This window comes from Lemur catta, chromosome X, assembly GCF_020740605.2.
Source record: "Lemur catta isolate mLemCat1 chromosome X, mLemCat1.pri, whole genome shotgun sequence".
Classification (NCBI taxonomy): domain Eukaryota; kingdom Metazoa; phylum Chordata; class Mammalia; order Primates; family Lemuridae; genus Lemur; species Lemur catta.
This window is the reverse complement of record NC_059155.1, coordinates 58,209,111-58,229,875: the sequence shown is the minus strand read 5'-3', so window position 1 is coordinate 58,229,875 and position 20,765 is coordinate 58,209,111. Positions and strand designations below refer to the sequence as shown.

At 42.5% G+C, this 20,765-nt stretch overlaps 1 protein-coding gene across 1 annotated transcript; it reads right to left on the bottom strand.

Annotated features, from left to right (window-relative positions):
* Window positions 1-10,008: 10,008 nt before the first annotated feature.
* USP27X (ubiquitin specific peptidase 27 X-linked) lies at window positions 10,009-14,055 on the bottom strand. Its single transcript, XM_045537880.1, has 2 exons — window positions 13,930-14,055; window positions 10,009-13,234 (listed from the first exon to the last, which is right to left on the bottom strand). Exons 1-2 carry the CDS (start codon window positions 14,053-14,055, stop codon window positions 10,898-10,900), a joined length of 2,463 nt encoding a protein of 820 aa, XP_045393836.1. The 3' UTR covers window positions 10,009-10,897.
* Window positions 14,056-20,765: the final 6,710 nt, after the last annotated feature.

Below are 20,765 nucleotides of genomic sequence, written 5' to 3'. Positions count from 1 at the left end.
CACTTGAAATCTAGGTTTGAAATGATCACTCTTGGGGGCAAGCAGGGAGCCTTCCTGCCCTGGGTCCTCAGCTTTGTGCCTCGTTTCTAGCTCTCTTTGTCCCATATGGGACTGCTGCTGCCAGCTGTGCTTCCCTAAATTCCCCAAAATCTGAGGTCATCCAGAGAGTCGCCTTACTTACTTATTAAGTGAAGCAGGAGCTTTCCAAGTCATTTTCCATTTACTAGAATTTTCTTTTCACCATTTTTTTTCTCCTCAAAAGGAACTTTTCCTTCCTGATGGACACCAGCTCTCCTCTGATTTGCTCCTTGTCCAGGCTTCAGCTTGGAGTTCCCCCAGGCCATTGCCAACTCCTGAGCAAAGTTCTGGAGGCTAGAAGTCTAAAATCAAGGTGTCAGCAGGGCCATGCTCCCTCCGCACTCTGGGTGGAATCCTTCTTTCCCTCTTCTTAACTTTTTTTTTTAATTTGAAAATAGTAAGGGAGTACAAATGTTTTTGTTACATGGATACCTTGTATAATGCTTAAGTTAGAGATTTTAGTTGCCTGCCACCAGAATAGTGTTCATTGTACCCAACAGGTAACTTTTAATCCCTCACCCCCTTCCACCCTCCTCCCTTCTTGGTTTCCTTTGTCCTTTACATCTTTTTGTGCCCATGTATGCCCGTCATTTAGCTCCCAATTATTACCGAGTACATGTGGTGTTTGTTTTTCCATTCCGGAGATATTTCACTTAGGATAATGGTCTCCAGTTCCATCCAAGTTGTTGCAAAGACATTATTTAATTCCTTTTTGTGGATGAATAATACTCCATGGTATATATTTACAACATTTTCTTTATCCACTCATAAATTGATGGGCACTTGGGTTGATTCCACATCCTTGCAATTGTGAATTGTGCTGCAATAAACATTTAAGTGTAGGTGTCTTTTTGATGAAATGACTTCTTTTCCTCAAAAGTGGGATTGCTGGGTCAAATGGTAAGTCTACATTTATTTCTTTGAGGAATCTCCATACTGTTTTCCATAGAGGTTGTACTAATTTGCAGTTCCACCAACAGTGTATAAGCGTTCCTTTCTCTCTGCATCCATGCCAGCATCTATTGGCCATTCTGACAGAGGTAAGGTGGTATCTCATTGTGGTTTTGATTTGCATTTCCCTGATGATTAGTGATGTTGAGCATTTTTCATATGTTTCTTGGCCCTTTGTTTATCTTCTTTTGAAAAATTTCTGTTCATCTCTTTTGCCCACTTTTTAATAGGGTTGTTTGTTTTTTTTTTTTTCCTTGCTGACTTGTATGACTTCTTTGCAGATTCTGGATATTAGCCCTTTATCAGATGTATAGTTTACAAATATTTTCTCCCATTCTGTAGGTTGTCTATTCTCTTTTCCTTTTTTAAAAAAAAAATATTTTTCTAAATCTTAATCCCTTTTCTTTCTTTTTTATAAATTTTATTCAACGCCAGTCAGTCCAATGTAGGTTGTCTATTCTGTTGATTATTTATTTCCTTGGCTGTGCAGAAGCTTTTTAATTTAGTTAAGTCCCATTTATTTATTTTTTATTGCTGTATTTGCCTTTGAGATTTTAGTCATAGATTCTTTGCCTAGGCCAACATCTAGAATAGAGTTTTACCTATCTTTTCTTCTAGAATTTTTATGGTTACATGCCTTACATCCAAATATTTTGTCCATCTTGAATTTTTATATGTGGCAAGAGATAAAGATCCTGTTTTATTCTTTTGCATGTGGCTATCCAATTTTCCCAGCACCATTTACTGAATAGGGCTTCCTTTCCTCAGTAGTGTATGTTGTTGTCTGCTTTGTTGAAGAGCAGGTAATCATAGCTAGATAGTTTTATTTCTGGGTCCTATATTCTGTCCTATTGGTCTATGCCTCTATTTTATACCAGTACCATGCTGTTTTTGGTTACTATAACCTTGTAGTATAATTTGAAGTCATGTAATGTGATGCCTCCAGACTTGTTCTTTTTGCTTAAGATTGCTTTGGCTATTGAGGCTCTTTTGTCCTCTTCTTATCTTCTAGTGGTGGCCATCATTTGTGGCATTCCTTGACTTTCAGCCGTCTCCCTCCAATGTCTGCCTGTGTCATCACATATGGCATTCCCCTGTGTCTCTAGAGTCTCTTCACATTGCATTCCCCTAATTCAATTTTTAAAAATATTTATATGTCTTTTGGGCTTTCTATTTCTTCTTAAATAAGTTTTACAATGTTGTGTTTTTCTAGAAAATTGTTTCATCTATGATTTTATATTTATTTGTAGAAAGCTATTTGTAGAATTTTAAAATTATTTTTAAATCTCCATTGTATCTGTAGTTTTGTCCCTCTATCCATTCTTAATATTATTCACCTGTGCCTTCTCTTTTGTTTTCTTGTTCAGTCCTGCCAGAGGTTTGTCTTTTCAAAGAACCAAGCGTGGGTTTTACTAATCTTCTCTATTGCACCTTCATTTGTATTTCATCAATTTATGATCTTATATAGATTATGCCTTTTCTTCTATTTTCATTAGGCTTAATTTGTTGTTGGTTTTCTAACTTCTTTAATTAGATGCTTAAATCATTAAATTTTGCTATTTTTTCTAATAATAAAAAATTCAAGACCATACTGTTTCTTCTAAAGCTCTGACAAGTTTTGATATCTATGTTATTATCATTCAGTTCTAAATACTTTCTAATTTACATTACGATTTTCTTCAACCCATGAGTTATTTAAAAGGTGTTTTTAAACACTGCAAACAACTTCATAAAACTTTTTGTTGTTGTTGCCTTTTATTTCTAACTTAAATGAAATCACTATGATCAGGTAACGTGGTCTGAATGAAACCAATTCTGTGGTATTTGCTGAGACTTGCTTCATAGAATGTGGTCAATATCCTAAATGTGCTTGCAAAGAAAGGGTGCATATTAACTCTTAGATGCATGGATGTGTGTGTTCATATGTGTGTGCACGTGTGTGTGTATCCATTAGATGGAGCTGAATAATGTGCTGTTCAAATCTATGTTATTATTGATTTTTTTGTCTGATTAATCTAATAGTTTATTAGGGAGGTATGTTAAAATCTCCCACTATGATTATAGATTTGTCAGTTTCTCCTTATAATTCTTTCCATTGTTTGCCTTATACGTTTAGAAACTGTTACTAAACTTTACAAAGTATAAAGTTTAGAATTTTTACACCTTTCTACTGAATTGTTCCTTTTAATGATTTTGGCCTTATAATTTATTTTGTATGGAATAAACAGAGCTACAACAGCTTTCTTTCAGTTAGGACTTTCCTTGATATCATTTTTCATCCCTTCATACTTCCAACCTGTGACCTTACGTCTTAGATATGTCTCTTTTAAAGACCACGTAACTGGATTTTTTCAAAATCCAACCTGACACCCTATTAGCTGAAGAGTTTAATCTATGTGCATTTATTATTGTCATTGCATTATTGTACTTGAATTTGTTTCTAGCATTTTAATTTGTGCTTTCTACTTACCTTAGTTTTTCAATGCTTCTTTATTTTTTTCTCATCTTTCCTGCTTTCAATTTGATTGATGCGGTTTTCCCTTGTTTTTTCCTTTTTTTATCATTCCGTTTTCCCCTCTACCAGTGTGTAAGTTAGGAAGTTATGCACTTTGTTACTATTTACCTCAGAAATAACGACATGCATAATTAACTTGCAAAAGTCTAAAACTTGAAAAAAATCCTTTACCTTTCTTCTAGATAATACAAAAACTTAGAACTTATATGTTTATTGTTATCTGGTATTTCAAGTCTAGATTGCTTTTTCAAATTGCACTAGCAATGATTATGATTGTTTTAGATTTCAGTATTTATTTACGTTTGTCCACATGTTTACCATTATTTTTACTTTTCATTCTTTCACCCATCACAGAGTTTCCACCTGGGATAATTTTCCTTCTACTTTTTGCTTATGATACACTCTTTTGAATTTTCTTTAGTGAGGATCTACTGGTGAAGAACTATTTCAATGTTTGTCTGAAAAATGTCTTTATTTCACTCTCATTCTTTAAAAATATTTTTGCTGAGTATAAAGTACTAAGTTAACAATCAGCAAACTGAAGATCATTCCGCTATCTTCTGATTGTTGAGAAGTCATCTGTCAGTTTAATTACTGTTCCTGTGTAACAGCTGTTATCTTCCTCTGGCTCCATTATCTCTTTATTTTTGTTTTTTTTCAGTGTCTAGAATCTTAGAATACTTGAAATAGTAATGGTCCCCTGCTGTCTTACATGTTTTTATTTTTTATACTTCATGGATACATAATAGTTAATAATAGATACATAGATACATAATAGTTAATAATAATAGATAGAAATAGTACATATTTATGGGGTATGTTTTACATGTTTTTTTGCTCCAGTATTTTTAGTGCCAGCTTGTTTTTAATACCCCCATATTATTCGACATTACTATTGTTTTGTATACTTAATGCTTTTTTAGATTTTCCCACATTTACAATTTTTGTTTACTGTTTGTTGCCTCCTACTCACCCTTTCTCTCTGCTTTCAACTTCCTTCTTCCTGAAGTATATCTTACAGTAGTTATTTTAGTGAGAGGCTATTACTTATTGCTAAACTTTCTTAGTTTTTTTTTCTGAAAATGTCCTCATTTCACTCTCAAAAAGAGTAGTTCTTTTCACCAGTATTTCTTGGGGGCACTAATTCTCCTTGTGGCAACTGGTGACTGTCATTCATGGTGTATCATTTCTTTGCAAGAACTGAATTTTTATTGTGGCTTGTTTCTGAGCACATCTTCAGCAGATCTTTCCTTTTTCTGTGGGGTTCCATCTGTTCTGGATTGTAAAAATGTATTGTATTTGCTTTTGCTGAGATTTCAATGGTTCTTCACGATTTTTATTTTAATTCTTCAGTATAGAGTTCCCATACCACACAGTACAGTAAATTTTGACCCCATATGACATAGGCCTGAGGTTTTTATTTCTCTTCCTGGTTCCAGAGACAGCATAAGCCCTTTCACTGCTTACTCTCCAAACTCCTTTTAATGGACAAGAGAAGCTACTAAAGGCTTCACCTAGAGGTTTCAGTTGCAGCTGCTTTGCTTCTGGTGGACCTGAGCCTGTGTTGTCAGTACATGCATGGGTATTAGACTTCTTGCTCCAAGCATCTAGCCTCTAGGGCCTGATATCTGAAACGAATACCACACCAGTCTTTGCAGTGTCTGTTTACAATTACTACACTGGCTTCCCTTTTCTTTCTTGTTTCACCAGAGATTTTACTTTATGTTTTTTTAAGCTTAGCTATAAAGTTAAATTTTTGTTACAGTTTATCTAGTGTTAATGTGTGTTTATAGAGGGGGAAAATACTAGTCATATCATCTTAGTGTGCTATGTTGGCAGAAGAAAGCATATTTTATACACATGATTTTGTACCTTATTTATAATTAAGCATTTTTCCTTATCACTTTCATCCTCATAAATACCCACTTCTTTAAATTCCAAAGAAATGAAGTCCCCCTCAGGATCATCTAGATTATAGGTACACATGAGGCCAAGCCTCTGTAGCATGTTGGATTATTTTCCAGATACATCATCCATGTAATCCAAGTACATCATTCCCCTAGAGTCTAAAATTTCTTAGCACGGTGATTTTCAACTTTTAAACATTTTAGTAGCAGAGCCCTGTCTTCAAATATTACCTGGAACCCCCAAATATAAAACAAGAAAGAAGGGAGCTGCTCTGATTGAAGTGGGGTTGAGAGTTCCGATCCTCACTGATTTACCTTCCCCCTTGCTCCCTAAAGTGCTCTGCAAGGTGCTCCCTGGGGCATACTTCATAGACCCATGGGCTCCAGATGCCACAGTATGAAAACAAATAGATCAGTGGCTCTCAAAAGTATGGTCCCAGAACCAGAAGTATGGGCATCACCTGGGAATGTGTTAGAAATGCAAATTCTCAAGCCCCCATACCAGAGCTACTGAATCAGAAACTCTGGGGCTGGGACCCTGAAATCTGTGTGTTAAGCCCTCCAGGTGCCTCTGATACATTTTCAAGTTTGAGAACTTGCTAAAATAGAGTATCCCATTCAGGAGTTATTGGAACAAGGCTGAAGTGTTGCCCAAGATTAACATTTCTTGGGTGTTTAAATCAACCCAGGCTTCTCTGGGAGGTTGTTTTCCATCCACCATTTTCTTGTACTTGAGTGAGATTACAGACATTTTTGAGGTCCAACTTTGCAATGGCCTGTGTCCCTCTGAATTGGTTCAATATATCAGAAATCACTGGGAAGAGTACTCTTAGTTCATTAGACAGAAATAATGAAGTCCCTCCTAATTTTTCTTGAAAAAAAGACTTGAGGTCTGAAACTCGTAAAATGATATTGAGCAAAAGAAGGCAGACACAAAAGAGTGCACACTGTACAAATGCATTTAGAGAAGGTAGAAAACCAAGCAACATTAATCTAATGTGAAAAAAGTCAGGGTAGGTGCATTTGAGTTATGGGAAATGTTCTGTTTCTTGATCTGGAGGCTGTTTACAGGAATGTGTTCATTTTGTATAAATTCACCAAGTTATATGTGATACATGCATTTTTCCTGTATATTTGATATACTTCAAAACAAAAGTTTAAAAATAGCACCTGGTCACCTGGAGGGGAAGGTAAGTGTGTAATGACACGCTGCTGTGAGTGCTGAGCAACATACTCTCAGAGGACCTGGGCCTTCGCTTCTGGGTGTGAAGTATGCATATGCAGCAAAGACAGGTTTCTGGCACCAGGTTTACTGCATTATGAAAATATGAGTGTATGGGGTCCACTCTGTTTCTTGATCAGAAAAGGCCTTTTGGCTGACGGCATCCCTGATCAGAATTCCCTGTGGATGTTGAAGAAATGAGGCACTTACCTATGTGACCTGTAGGCCAGAGTCAGTTTTGGCATCTGGCTACTCCAGGAAATGGTAAGTGGCAGGGTTCTAGATTTCTAACCAGGTTATGCCAAGAAACCATGGGAAAGATGTGTAATGGGTGACAGAGAAGTACCTTATTGTTTGGTACATGATTCTGAGCTCTATGGGTGGTCAAGGCCCCCTAGTTGTGAGTATCTACCTTTTACCTGTGCCCTTCTAGGTCCAGATCATAAATCTACATATGAACCAAGTCTTCATGGCCTTACCAATTTGTGTATGTAAATGGAGTCTCAGTTAAATAATTAGCTTAAATGGCATCAGTGCTTGCCCCCATCTGCCCCCACAGGGACTCCAGCCCACATTTAAAATAACTCAATTGTGTCTGAAAGTCCCCATTAGGTCACAAACCCATCTGTTTTCACTATCCCCCATGTTCTTCCTTACTTATTCTGGGCCCCGTCTTTTTGTACTCTGCCCACGAAGCTGCTTAAGAAGTAGTTACTCATTCTCTCCCACCCTGACCACCACCACAGCTGTGCCCACCGTGGGAATGTTGGTGAAGGTGCCAAGGGTACTACCTCCTGATCCCCCTAAAGGCCCCAACCATTGAGGTGCCTGGCCATGTGCCAGACATGATCAAACATGCCTGGACCTCAATTTGAGCTCAAAGGTAACACATACCTGCTGAATACAAGATGCCCTGGGTCCCACGCTGGTGTGACCTGAAAGCAGGCCTGGGCTGATCTTACATACCTTGGCTCAGTTTGGGGGTTGGTGACTGGTAGGGGCACAGAGATAGGCTTGAATGGCTCCCCTGTTGATGAGGAACAGTGGTGTTTTCCCGTTAGAAAAAAATGTGAGGCTCAATCAGGAAGGGCCAGACACAGCTGCTCCCTCTGGTGGTCTGTGCCTTCCACCAGTGGAGACAGGGAGGTCAGCTTCAGCAGTCTTGCACCATTCATAGCTCTCAGTGAGTTCCTCTTAAAACTATTCCTGAGTGCAGGGGACTTAAAAGACAGTTTTCTGTAGCAGACAAACCCCAAATGAGGAATGTTCTATTAAAAATGTGGGGCCAGGTGCGGTGGCTCACGCCTGTAATCCTAGCACTCTGGGAGGCCGAGGCAGGAGGATCGCTCGAGGTCAGGAGTTCGAGACCAGCTTGAGCAAGAGCAAGACCCCATCTCTACTAAAAATAGAAAGAAATGATCTAGACAGCTAAAAATATATATAGCAAAAAAATTAGCCGGGCATGGTAGCACATGCCTGTAGTCCCAGCTACTCAGGAGGCTGAGGCAGGAGGATCGCTTGAGCCCAGGAGTTTGAGGTTGCTGTGAGCTAGGCTGACGCCACGGCACTCTAGCCCAGGCAACAGAGAGAGACTCTGTCTCAAAAAAAAAAAAAAAAGTGAATGCCATACAAGATGAAGAAATGCTCCAGATTAAAGGAGGCTAAAGGGAGATGACAACTAAATGAAATACCTCACCCTAGACCAGATCCTGTAATGGGGGGCGGGGCGAATACTGTAAAGGACATTACTGGATTTACAGACAAAACTGGAGTATGGATGGTAAAGTTTATATCAATGTTAAATTTTCTGAAGCTATAGTGATGTAGGGAATGTGCCTATCTATTCTTACAAAATGCACATTGAAGTATTTAGGCATGAAGGGCCAAGATATATGTAATTTATCCTCATATGGTTCAAAAATACACACATCTACGAAAGAATGCACATGTGCAAATGATAAAATAAATGAGGAAAAATGTTAACAGTAGGTAAATCTGAGTAAAGGGTATGTGGATGCTCTTTATACTATTTTTTTTTTTGCAAATTTTCTGTAAGTTTGAAATTATTTCCAAATAAAAATGTTTGAAAATTTTAAAGGTCAGTTTCTGTACAGGCAGTCAGGATCTGGTGGCACAGACCTACCTGAACTCTTCCTGTAGCACAGATGAGGAATGAGGACATGGCTGTGTCTTCCCACGTAGGGCTACCGGACACATCCCAAAAGGCAGACACCCTGCATGAAGTTGCTGAGTGCCATTTGAGGCCACCCATCTCTTGATCTTCCCCATCCTACAAGACACCTTTTTACATTTTCTCCTAAGGATTGTGAGCCCTGGGTGTTAATGAAATCTTGGTTATGAAAGGAAAGTGTATTGGTTCACAATTCATTCATTCATTCAGTAAATGTTTTGAATACTTACCATGTGACAGGGACTGTGCTAAGGGACTGAGGAGACAGCCCAGGGTACAAGAGGAAACAAAAACCCCTGTCCTAAAAAATCCTGTGAGCTAGTTGGGGATTTATCCACAGACACATAAATAAATATATATTTCCAACTCAGTTGACCACAAAGTAGACTTGGGAAGCCACGAAGAGCCCAGCCTTTTACCAGAGCCAGTGGATCCAAGCCCCATAGATCTGATATGTACACAATTTCCCCCCTAGGATTTTCTAGGTAATAATTACTTTTGTACCTGATGCTGAGGAGAGGACTCATAGTGCTTACCCCATCCTGGGCTCATCCCATCTGTTTCGGCTTAGCTCTCTGCAGGCTGCTCTGCCCTCTGTCAGGATCAGGGAAGGGGCCAACAAGCCACTCTATCAATATCCCTGGGCTGACGGACCAATGAGCTTTGGAAAACAGTCTTTCTACTGATCTGTGCCTGTGGGTAAATGTAGCCGATAAACCCATGTTTTTAGAAGGCAAAGACCACCAAATACCCTCATGTGCAAGCCTGGCAGCCTACTGGCCATGAGAGTTCCATCACTGGGCTGCTGAGTCATGAAAACAACATGACTGTCTTCCAAAAGGACTGAACAATGACCTTATGAGGACAGTTGTGGTTCCCCCTACCCCCAGTCTCGATTGTGACACCAACTGTGATGCCTTGTACACAACGGGGAATAGTGGAGTCCATTGCCTCAGGGCTCCAAGCAGAGGGAGGGAATTGGGAAGGGAGTTGTTGAGAGTATGTGTGTGTGCATGTGACTGCATGGGACACGATGTGTGTCCTTCTGTCCAGGAACCTCAGGTGAGACTGCCCCTCACTTCTGATGCATTCTGGGGCCGGTCCAAAGAAGTTTCAGATTCAGATCCAACAAATGTTTACTGAGTCCCTCCAAAGTTCCAAGCCTTTTACTTTATACTTTGACACATTTTATACCATTTAATCTTTAACAATAAAACCTTTAAGGTAGGAATTATCTGCATTTTACAGATGATAAAACAATCGCAAAGAGGTTCATTGATTTGCTCAAGTATATCACACAGCTTTTTTTTTTTTAACACTCACACACTATACTCTCAGCTGAGGCCTGCGTCGGTTGCTTATCTTACAGCATTTCTTGTCTTCTCTACTTTTGGAGCGATTGCTCCCCTTATACAAGCCCCCTTATTTCTTCTCCTTTCCCTAGCCCATGTAGGCTTTTCTTTTTTTAATACTGCATTTAATAGCACAAAAAATCACAAATACAAAGAAACTGGCAAAGGTGTTTGTCAATGAGATATCCCTGCCTCCTCCGCTTTCCTGCTTTCATACCCATATATGCAATGGGCTACATTTTTATAAACTTTTCTTTTTTCCCCCCAAACGTAGAACTGTTATGTGATTGGTCAATTGAAGCTGAAACACCCATGGAGAAAGATGTTTTACGGTTACAAGGGCACACACCCCCCCACACCACCCCCCTCCCCCCCACACCTTCCCACACAACCTTTTGGAGGAATATAGGATATGTACCAGTGTCAGGATTTGCCTGCTCCTGCCTTCCCCACCCAGAGCATTCCTGCCATTTAACTTTCCTTTAAGTGACTGCTTAGACTAGAGCCTCTTCTCCCTCCCCTTCTATTTCTCTTCCAATCAGGACCTTTTGGACACTGGGTACTGTTCAATTCTTACTCTGTCAGGCCCATAGGCCATGGTCAAGTAGGTCCTTTAAATCTTGATGCCAGTTGTAGTATGGGTGTCGTCATCTTCCATTTCAGGTAGGTCTGTGTGTCACTTCAGTAGGCTTGCGTATTCATTTCTTTCACTTTTTCTGATTCATGTTCCAGGACCTGTTTGTGATAGAACAGTAAATACCCTTCACTGTCCAGTACATCCTTAATACTGGCCTTGGTGATGACAGCATCATCACACTTGAACCACTGGTCCTTGTGGTGCCGGATGAAGCTGGTATAGTGGCCACTCTCCAAGGTTCCTTGGTGATTAACCACGGCAAACAAGGAATACTTATTCTCGTTGTTTCCACTATTGGTTGGCAGCTGCAACTGTCCATTCATTCTGCTCTCTTTACTTGAGGCCATAAACGGTGTCATATCCAGCTCCAGAGGAAAGGAAATGTATGTAGTGATCTTGCGCCTCTGTTTGGCTGAGTGTTCAAACCGTTTGAAATGAAAACAGGCAACGACAGGTAATTTATTCATTGTGAGCTGTTTGGTAGATTCCTGGTAGCTTTGGCAACTACCACATTTGATTTTGGCACTGCTTCCTAAGTGCTCTGGCCTTGTAAACCTTCGCAAGCAGTCTGTGAGGGTGGTGATTCCTGGTATGTGGCTTTCCCCGTTCACACTGCTCTCCCTCCCTGGGCTCATGGGCCAGAAGGAGGTGCAAGAGCCAGGCAAGTCCAAACTAATGTCCCAGCATGGGTCTATGGTAGTGGAAACGCCATGGCAGGCTTGACAGGTGACATCAGACTGCAGGCCACCTGTGAAGATTTGGTCTATGATGCAGTTACAGTGGTTGGGATTGTTGGCCGCCTTCCCGACATCATCACCTTTGCAGTGCCTGTGCAGGACATCTAACGCTGCAATGAGGAACTCGTGGGCATCCTGTTGCCTGTACCCTGCTAAATGGCGAGCATGTATCCACACCAGGTGCAGTAACTTATAGGGAACATGAGGAGATGGGTTTCCAGAATACAACTCCCGAAAGAGTGAAGACATCTCACAGACCAGACACAACTCAGGACTCGGCATTTCACATCGGTGCCTGTCAGAGAGGAAGAAATCTCTCAGTATCGGAGTGTGGGTAAGGGCCTGGACAATGCAGTTCATAAAGCACGTGTTGCCGAGATTGATTAGTCCTCTTAAACCGATGGTGAAGCTGGAGGTGATTCTCCTTCTCCGTGGGTTGTGCCCCAGCAGTTCCAATTCCGGTTTGGTTGTTTCCCAGGTTGGGTATTTCTCACCAATGCCTGGCACTGAACACTGCTGGTGAGAAAGCTCTGTTGAGGTGGAGGCTTGTAATTTCAAAGCTTCTCCTTGCTCTTCTTTGGCAATTTGCTCAATGTCTTTGTCATATACATAGTCCTTACACATAAAGCAGTATATACCTCCATAATAAAGGTCTACGGCTAAGTTGTGTTGTTTTGTCTCAGCGTGCTCATGAATGTGTTTCTCTGTGAAGCAGCCAAAGAAGACACAGGAAAGGCAAGAGTGGAGTCTGTTCAAATGGGTGCCACACACATGGCAGATGCACGACTTTGCTTTGCTTTTCCTGGTCTCTGGGGTTCCACACCACACGAAGCACTGGTAGATGACCCGCAGTTCCTGCCTCCAGTTCTCTCCCACCTTAAAGCTGTTCACGTGGGAGCAACCTGGTGGCCCCACAGCAAAATCCACATCCAGGCATCCGCCCCCAGGGCCGCGCCGGGGCCGGGGCCGGGGCGGGGGCCGTGGCCTAGGCTGCGGCGGGGTACGGAGCCGGGTCTGGGGCCGGGGCCGGGGTCGGCGGCGCGGGGCACGACTGCGACGCGGAGAGGGATCGGGGGGCCGCGGTGGGTCGGAGGGAAGGGTGGGGGGAGGAACCTCGTCGCTGCTGCCGCCACCGCCGCTCCGCGCTGGGTTCTCATCCTCCAGCTCCGGCTTCGGCTCCCCCTTCGGCTCCTGCTCCTGCTCCGCCTCCCGTACCGGCTCGGGTTCGGGCTCCAGCTTGAGCTCAGCCCGGCGGCCCGGACCCTCGGCCGTCTCCACCTTCCCGGCGGCGTCCACCTTCCCCGCTGTCTCCACCTTCTCGGTGGCGTCCACCTTCCCCGCCGCCTCTGCCTTCCCCTCCACCTTCGCCTCCGCCTCCACCTTCCTCTCCGCCTTCTCCGCCGTCTCCGCCGTCTCCGCCTCCTCTACCTCCTCCGCCTCCACTGGCGGCGGCTCCTCCCCCTGCTCGCAGGGCTCGGGCGGCCACTGGGCGTGGCGGCGCGGGGGCCACGCAGACCTGGAGTGTCCCCCGCCCGGCCTGATGGAGCGCAGTGGCTGTGGCAGCTGGACCCAAAAGGGACTTTCACTGAAGGAGGCGGCGGCGGAAGCAGGCGACGCCCCCGGGAATCCTCCCGCCGAAGCCCCCTAGCGGAGGCCGCTTTTGCAGCCAGGCCCCGTTTCCTTTAATTCAATATTTCCCAAACTTGCTTGTTCACGAGAATCACGTGGGAAGCGCGTTAAAATTACAGATTCCTCGGCTCCACCCGCAGGCCTACTGAATCAGAATCTCGCAGGGAGGCACTCCGGAACCTGCATCTTTAACTAGGGCCCGAGAGGCTCCTTATGATCAGGCAAGTTTGGGAAACACAGCTCTAATTCATTGAGGCTGGCGGGAAGGGGGGCGGGGACCGCGCAGTCTCTTTAAGTCGCTTCCAGCTGTCAGCTCCAATCGCTGCTCTGACCCCCTTCATCGTCTCCTCCCTTCTCCTCGTCCTTCCCTTCGTCCATGCAGGCTTCCCCCAGCACTGCAGGGCTGGGGGCCCAGCGGGTGCCAAGTCCAGGAATGTTTCTGAGGCTGTGAAATGTCCCCTCAGCTGGGGGTCCTGAGGAGCGCAGGCAGAAGCCCTGACAAGCCATCCTTTTGGCGGCTAAGCCTGCCCCCAGCCCTGTCCCAGTCTCCCCTCCCACCCAAGTCCTGCCCTTCCCAAAAAGGATGAAGCTCCAGCTCCAATGCTGGGGCAGGCCTGGACCCCAGATCCAGAGGGGCAGGGCTCCCAAGGCCACTTGGCCTGAAGAGGCACATCCCTTCCCCATCTTATCGGTGCTCTGCAGAGACCGGCCCTCTCCTCGCCGCCTCCTCGGGCTCCCAAGGCCATGGGTGGGTTGAGGGTTTGGCAGCTGCCTTCTGGCCCAGCAAACACTGAGAAGCCCCAGGGGCAGAATCCAGCTCTTCTCTCCGAGGCCATCCCTACAACTGGCACCTCCCCTATAGCTGGGATAGGGGTCTAAACCACAGGACATAGTCCTGAGACCCTTAAGCCCTAGCAGAGTCCCGGGTCATCAGCAGGGGGGAGTGGAAGGGAAGTCTGCGGAGCTGCCAGTGGAGAGAAGGGGTCAGGTGTGGGTCCGAGGGGCCTCTGGGACCCCTGTGCCAAGGGGATGCTGGCACTGGGCAGCAGCACCACGGGGCCCATGAGGAGTGAGCCCAGAGCAAGTGGCTCAGGTCTTGAGCTTGGCTAGGGGTGTCAGGCTGCAGCTGCTGGTCCCAGTGAGTGCAGCCCAGGGCAGGTGTCAGGACATGGGTCCAAAGGGAGAGTCTTCTAGGAAGAGCCTGGTCCAAGTCCTGGTGGTGGCTGGCCATGGTCTAGTGCACGCTGCCTGACTATATCCTAGCAAAGTTCTCCTTGGTCAGCACTGGCCATCCCCCTCCACCTGGCCCCTTCTTCCAGAGAGGAAGCAGGACAGGCCTCTCAGAGTTAGCAGCAAGATTTGGTCATCAGGAATCAGGAGCCCTTAAGGAGGTAGCCTGCTTCCCATGTAGCTGACGGTTGCCCTGGTGCCTGCCTTTCCTGAGTCAGCTCTTGCTTCAGTTCCTTGAAGCACCCCAGCGTCCTTCCAATAAATGCCTGCCCTTTGTGGCCTGCAACCAGAGGAACTGCAAGTAGCATACCCACTGAAGGAAGTCTGCTGCTGCTGCTGAAAAGGACAGAAGTCATCGAGCCTGGGGGAGAGGCGGAAGAGGGGAGAAAAGGGTACTCTCATTCCACCTCCACAGAGTAACAGCCAACAAAGTGATCTAAAGATCTCTGCAGACCTGGGACTGTCTACCACTGGAGACTAGCCATGGTAACTTGGTTGCCTTACTGATCGACTTTCTGCAGAAGCCCACAGGTCCACCTGGACTCTTCCCAGGAAGTAGAGGGCTCTGCCCCAACTGGCTCAACAAATGTTTATTCGGCACTGACCCCGACCCAGGTGTTGTACTAGGAGCTGTGGACATAGCACTCAACTAAACTTACCCCAGGGCCAGAATCAGGGCTGGCTTCCCCAAAAGGCATACTTAAGGAAGTGTCTAGGTCACTAGCAGAGAAGAGGCACCAAAACCGAAACAAATTTTAAAAATACCAGAAACAGTTTGACATTTGATTTTTTTAAAGTGGTTCTCATGGGAAAAATCAGAACTTTGTGGTACTCCTTGCATTCATTTCTTAACTGCATATTGCTTTTGCTTTGAATCACGTGTGGAGAGGGGTCACCACGATCTTTAGATGCTTAGTGCTTGTGTGGGTCTGGATTCAGTCCTGAGCAAATGTCACAAAAGCCTGGCAGAATGCTGGCAAAAGGGGCTGACCCTAGGAGAGACAGCCCCTCTTCCCTCGCAGTTGATTCGCCTAGGTGCTAAATACAACTCTGACCACAAGGTGGCAAAAGAGTAAATGACGATTCCTCATATATTTTTGTGTGTTTATATAAAACTATTGGTTTATATAAAAATGCTCTCTAAAAATATTTGGAAAAACATTGTGCTCGTTCACACACTTTTAGGATGATATCTAAAATTTTGCATCATAAATATCAATTGGCTGCAAATATAATTTCTGACAAGTGTTAATATTCACAAATAAAACTGTTACGTCACTATTTCACATGAATCCGGTGAAACCTAAATACCTTAGTGATTTAAGAGCCACCATCATCTGTTTAAAAAATGTTTAACCTATCTCTTCTTTGATAGTTGGAAATTGTACATTTTCCCTTTTTTCCCTGAGTTAATTCCATTCTAGTCTTCCAACAGAATTTTGTCCCAATAATTATATATTTTTGCACTTGAAATGATTTTATTGATTATCCTATCATATTTGTGGCAAAAATATGTATGTATTTTGCTATTTAAATGCTCTCTAAATGTTCCTATGATCATAAGGCTCTAAGTGTTGTTTAAAAATTTGCTCTTGCTTGAGTTGTCATGACAATTAGTAATAGAATACAATAGACCAAAACATTGTAAATATATTACAAATTTGTATAGGTAATTATTAAACATAAAACTAAATTTATTGGAGATGGGGCTTTTATTGAAAAAAATCAATGAGTATATACATGGATAAATATTGCTTTTGCTAGAATGAGACAGGATTCAGCATCAATTCTCTTCCTATTTTTTGTTTGGTTAAATGTTAGCACACAGAAACCTCATTTATATAAGAAACTAAATGGGAACAGACATTTTGTTTTGGCAACATCACTTAAGTCTTTGAATTCCTTTAGAGATATATGGGGGAAAATTACACAATGATTTATCTTCAAAATTATTTCTCATGATTTATCACCTGACAACTCCATTAGGATTTCCTTCATTTATATTGGAAGCAAAGGATCGGAAACCATCTGAGCTGCAAAAGGATTTGATCTCCATTTTTTAGTTCACCATTGTCAGCAATGTTTGGAATTGTCTCTCTGGTGCTCTGAGGATTTTACATCATTGCAGGGTAGTGCACCCAGGTAAGATTTAGGATGGGTAAACAATAGGCTTTTCTCTCATAAAGTGCAAAAAAGATCATTGTGAAAGGGGAGATGGAAAAGGAAAACCAGCTTGATTCCTCCATCGCAAGTGTGTTCTCTGGAAGATCAATTTTAAAAGACTACATATGAAACTTAAGGATGTAGAAATTGATTCCCTTAAAACTCCTGTACCTCAGGGTAATGCACATTCCACTTTGAAAGTTGCTGGCTCGTATTTATTATTATAAAAGTAATATATACAATATTTGTGGGGGGTTTTAAAAAAATATAGAAGAGGGCATGACATGAAAAGTTAAAGTCCTTCCCTCTCCTACCAATCACACCCAGTTTTAGTCCTCTGAAATAACTACTTGTTAACAGTTTCTCATTTATTCTTTGAGAAATTTTCTATGCAAATACAAACATGTTTTATACATGCAGTCCTCCCTTGGTATGCATGAGGGATTTTTTTTCAGGACTCCTGCAGATACAAAAATCCGAGGATGTTCCAGTTCCTTATATAAAATGGAGTAGTATTTGTATATAACCTATGTACATCTTCCTGCATACTTTAAATCATCTCTAGATTACTTACAATACCTAATACAATGTAGATGCTATGTAAACAGTTATTATACTGTATTGTTTAGGGAATAATGACAAGAAAAAAAGTCTGTACATGTTCAGTATAGATGCAACCATCTGTTTTTGTTTTTTTTTTTTTTTCCGGAATATTTTTGATCTGTGGTTGGTTGAATTTCATGGACACAGAACCCATGGGTATGAAGGGCCAATTGTATATTCATTTTATGAAAAATAAAACAGACTGTAATATACAGAAGTTCTCTCCAAGTTGATCTACACGTACAATGCAATGCCAATAAAACTTCCAGTAAGTTTTTTGGGGTACACTTTTAAAAATTGATCCTTAAATTAATATGGAAGACTAAAAGGCATTTTCCCCCTTCCTGATTTCTCTTCCTTCCAGAAATGAGAATTTATTGACTATAGCTGAGTAGTTCTCTTGCAACCAATCATGATGGAAAGACCAAAAAGCTGAGCACCTCTGGACCTATTCTTACATGAGAAAATAAATTGTATTTTACCAACTCTAAGGGGTACATCTCTTCATGTTTCAACATCCCTGGAACCCCTGAATGACAGTTTATGATTATATATGGCAGCATTTTTTTTCTTTCTCTGTAGTACATAAAATACTGGCATTTCTCACAGGCGGTAGTGTCTTAAAAATCAGTGTAATGCTCCATATGTCATCCTATTCAAGTCTTTGTTATTTAGATCCCAATTATGTATAGCTGAATACAATTCCTAAGTGATAGCAGGCTTTCTATTTCACTCCCAGTGAAGTCTCAAGTCCTTATCCTGGCCTTTAAGGCCCTACAGAATGTGACCTTGGTCTCTTAGACCTCACTTTCTATCAACTTGGCCTTGCCTAAAACAAACTAGACTTACTGCTGTTCCTTGAATAAGTTAAACTGACTCCTGCATCCAGGCCTATGTCATTGTTTCTTCTGCTTGGAAAGCTCTTTCCTTAGAAATCCTCATGGCTTCTCCCTCACTTGCTTCAGATCTCTGCTTAAATGTCACCTTATCTGAGTCTTTCCTTGACCCATATATAAAATAACACTCCATCCCTGCTTCATTTTTCTTCACACCATTACCACATGATGTGTTAAATCATCACCACATGATATATTAAATATTATACATACATATATATGTAACTAATGTTACCTCCATGAAAGTAATATGATCACTATTCTATTCCCAATACCTCTTTGGCATTTAAAACAAGCATCACATGTACTCACCAGAAAACTGGTTTCCCTGATCATCACCTAAATGTACATCAGGGAAGGATACCAATTGGATATCAGACTGGGATGGGGGGTGGGGGAGGGGATGGGTGTATGCCTACATGACGAGTGTGTTGCACACCCTCTGGGGAATGGTCATGCTTGAAGGTGCAGACCCGGGGAGGTGGGGGGAGGGGATGGAGGTATGACTACATGATGAGTGCCAGGCGCACTGTCTGGAGAATGAGAACGGACGCGCTTGGGACTCTGACTCGGGGGGATGGGTGGGACATGGAAAATGTATATAACCTAAACTTATGTACCCCCATGATGAGCTGTAAACTGAACAAATTAATGTTTTTCATCATACATGAAATCAACCATATTTTCACATTTATTGGTCATTTTGTGTTACTTTTTTGTGAACTGCCTATTCATACATATCCTTTGCCCATTTTTCTTGTGGCTTCTTATTAATCACCGTAATAAATAACACTTGTATAGCACTTGAACCATGCCCAGAGCTGTTTGACTAACTTGTTTAACCCTTACTACAATTTTAAGACGTAGGTGCTGTTATCATCCCCATTTTACAAGTGAAGAAACTGAGGCACAGAGATATTGAGTGACACCCAAGGTCACACAGTAGTAAGTGATGGGCCTGGGATTCAAACCAGATTCAAATTGGAATCTATGGACTCTTAATTACTAAGCTATTAGCCCATTGTCTGTCAGATTCACGTGTGTGTGTGTGTGTGTGTGTATTTCCCATTTATCATTGACTATTTTATTTTTTGCCATATGATGTTTAAGATTACTATGTAGACAAGTTTCTCAAAATTTTCTTTATGGATTCTGAATTTTAGTGCCTTCTTTTTCAAAAAGTTCTTTTTTTCCTGATTATAAAAGTGTAGAGCAAGTACAAAGGGCCTGAAACAAAAAAAAGGGGGGGCTTGATGATTTCAATAAATGAAAATAAGGCCAGAATAGCTTGAGTTTGGTGACCAAGAAAGAGAGAGTGGTATAAGGTGAGGATGAGGATAGAGGTACAGGCAGGGGTCAGATCACCTGGAACTTTGTAGACCATCATATAGAATTAGAATATTGTCTCAACTGCAATGAGAATAATTTGAGAGGTTTTAAGCAAGGGAATGACACAGTATGATTTATGGTTTACGTACAATAATTATAACCAAATAGTAATAATAGTAACTAACATTTATTAATTGCTTATTTCAGATACTGTTTTATAAGTAATTTACTAAGTTGTTTAAACCTCATAACAGCCTGATGAGGTAGGTACTACTATTATTCTCACTATACAGATGAGGAAACTGAGGCACAAAAACATTAAATACCTTGAAGTTGGTTACACTTACTTTTCACTTCTATACCTCTTCCCATTCAGAATATACCTAATTTCAACAATGAGATGTCTGATACCTACTTTATCCAGGCCCCTGATGCCTCACTAGTGGTCTGCAAGTCTTCACTGGGTTAAAGAAAGAGAAAATAGCAAGGCTACTCAGCACCAGGGCCCCTAGGTCTGATCAGGTAAGCTCTTACCATCCTATTTGGACCATGCCCAACTACACTAAGCTGAGGTAGCCAGCCTGCTGGCCCATTCATGATGACTAAGGGAGTCAGCTCAGCAGCCCCTGTGACCACTACAGCAGGGCCAGTCCTTGCACCCTGCACTCCCATAGCCATACCATCAATCAGGAACCTGAGGAATAGGTCAACAGGATCCACCATAGGCTTCCAGGAGCTTCCAGCCCTACAGAGAGAATCAGTGGGCCTAGTACTATGTGGAAGGGGTAGAGAGTGGAGAACCCCAAGGTTTCCTTCAAGTACACATCTAGCCCTAGGTAGCCTGCACCCACGTGATGTGATTCCAATAGCCCAGGCACTTCTCTAGCTGAAAGGATATGTTTAAAGAGAGAGCAAAGTCATGGTTGTGATGGGAAACAACAAAGATGTAGATTACATTGCATCATCTCCTAACCAGCCATTTCCCCAGTTTTCACCACATATTGCTTCTAGCTAGTCTATTTCTTAGCATCCTTTGGTCTTCAGCAACTCTGACTGTACTCCTTCAGACTTATGCACCATCTGACTTGCACTTTTGGTTCTCTACCTATCTGCATTGCGTGGACTCTCATCAGCCTCCTGCATGCTGGTACAACATCTAGCCAACCGCCTATCTTACCCCTGCCCTTTAGGAAAATCCTGGAATCTCAAAATCTGTGTCTAGTGCTAGAAGTTGGCCCTGTGGTACGTAGCTTGGCTCTGGGCCTGACCTTAAACAGAAGCACAATAAAGAACACATTCTGCAATTTTACTCACCAAAGTGTGGA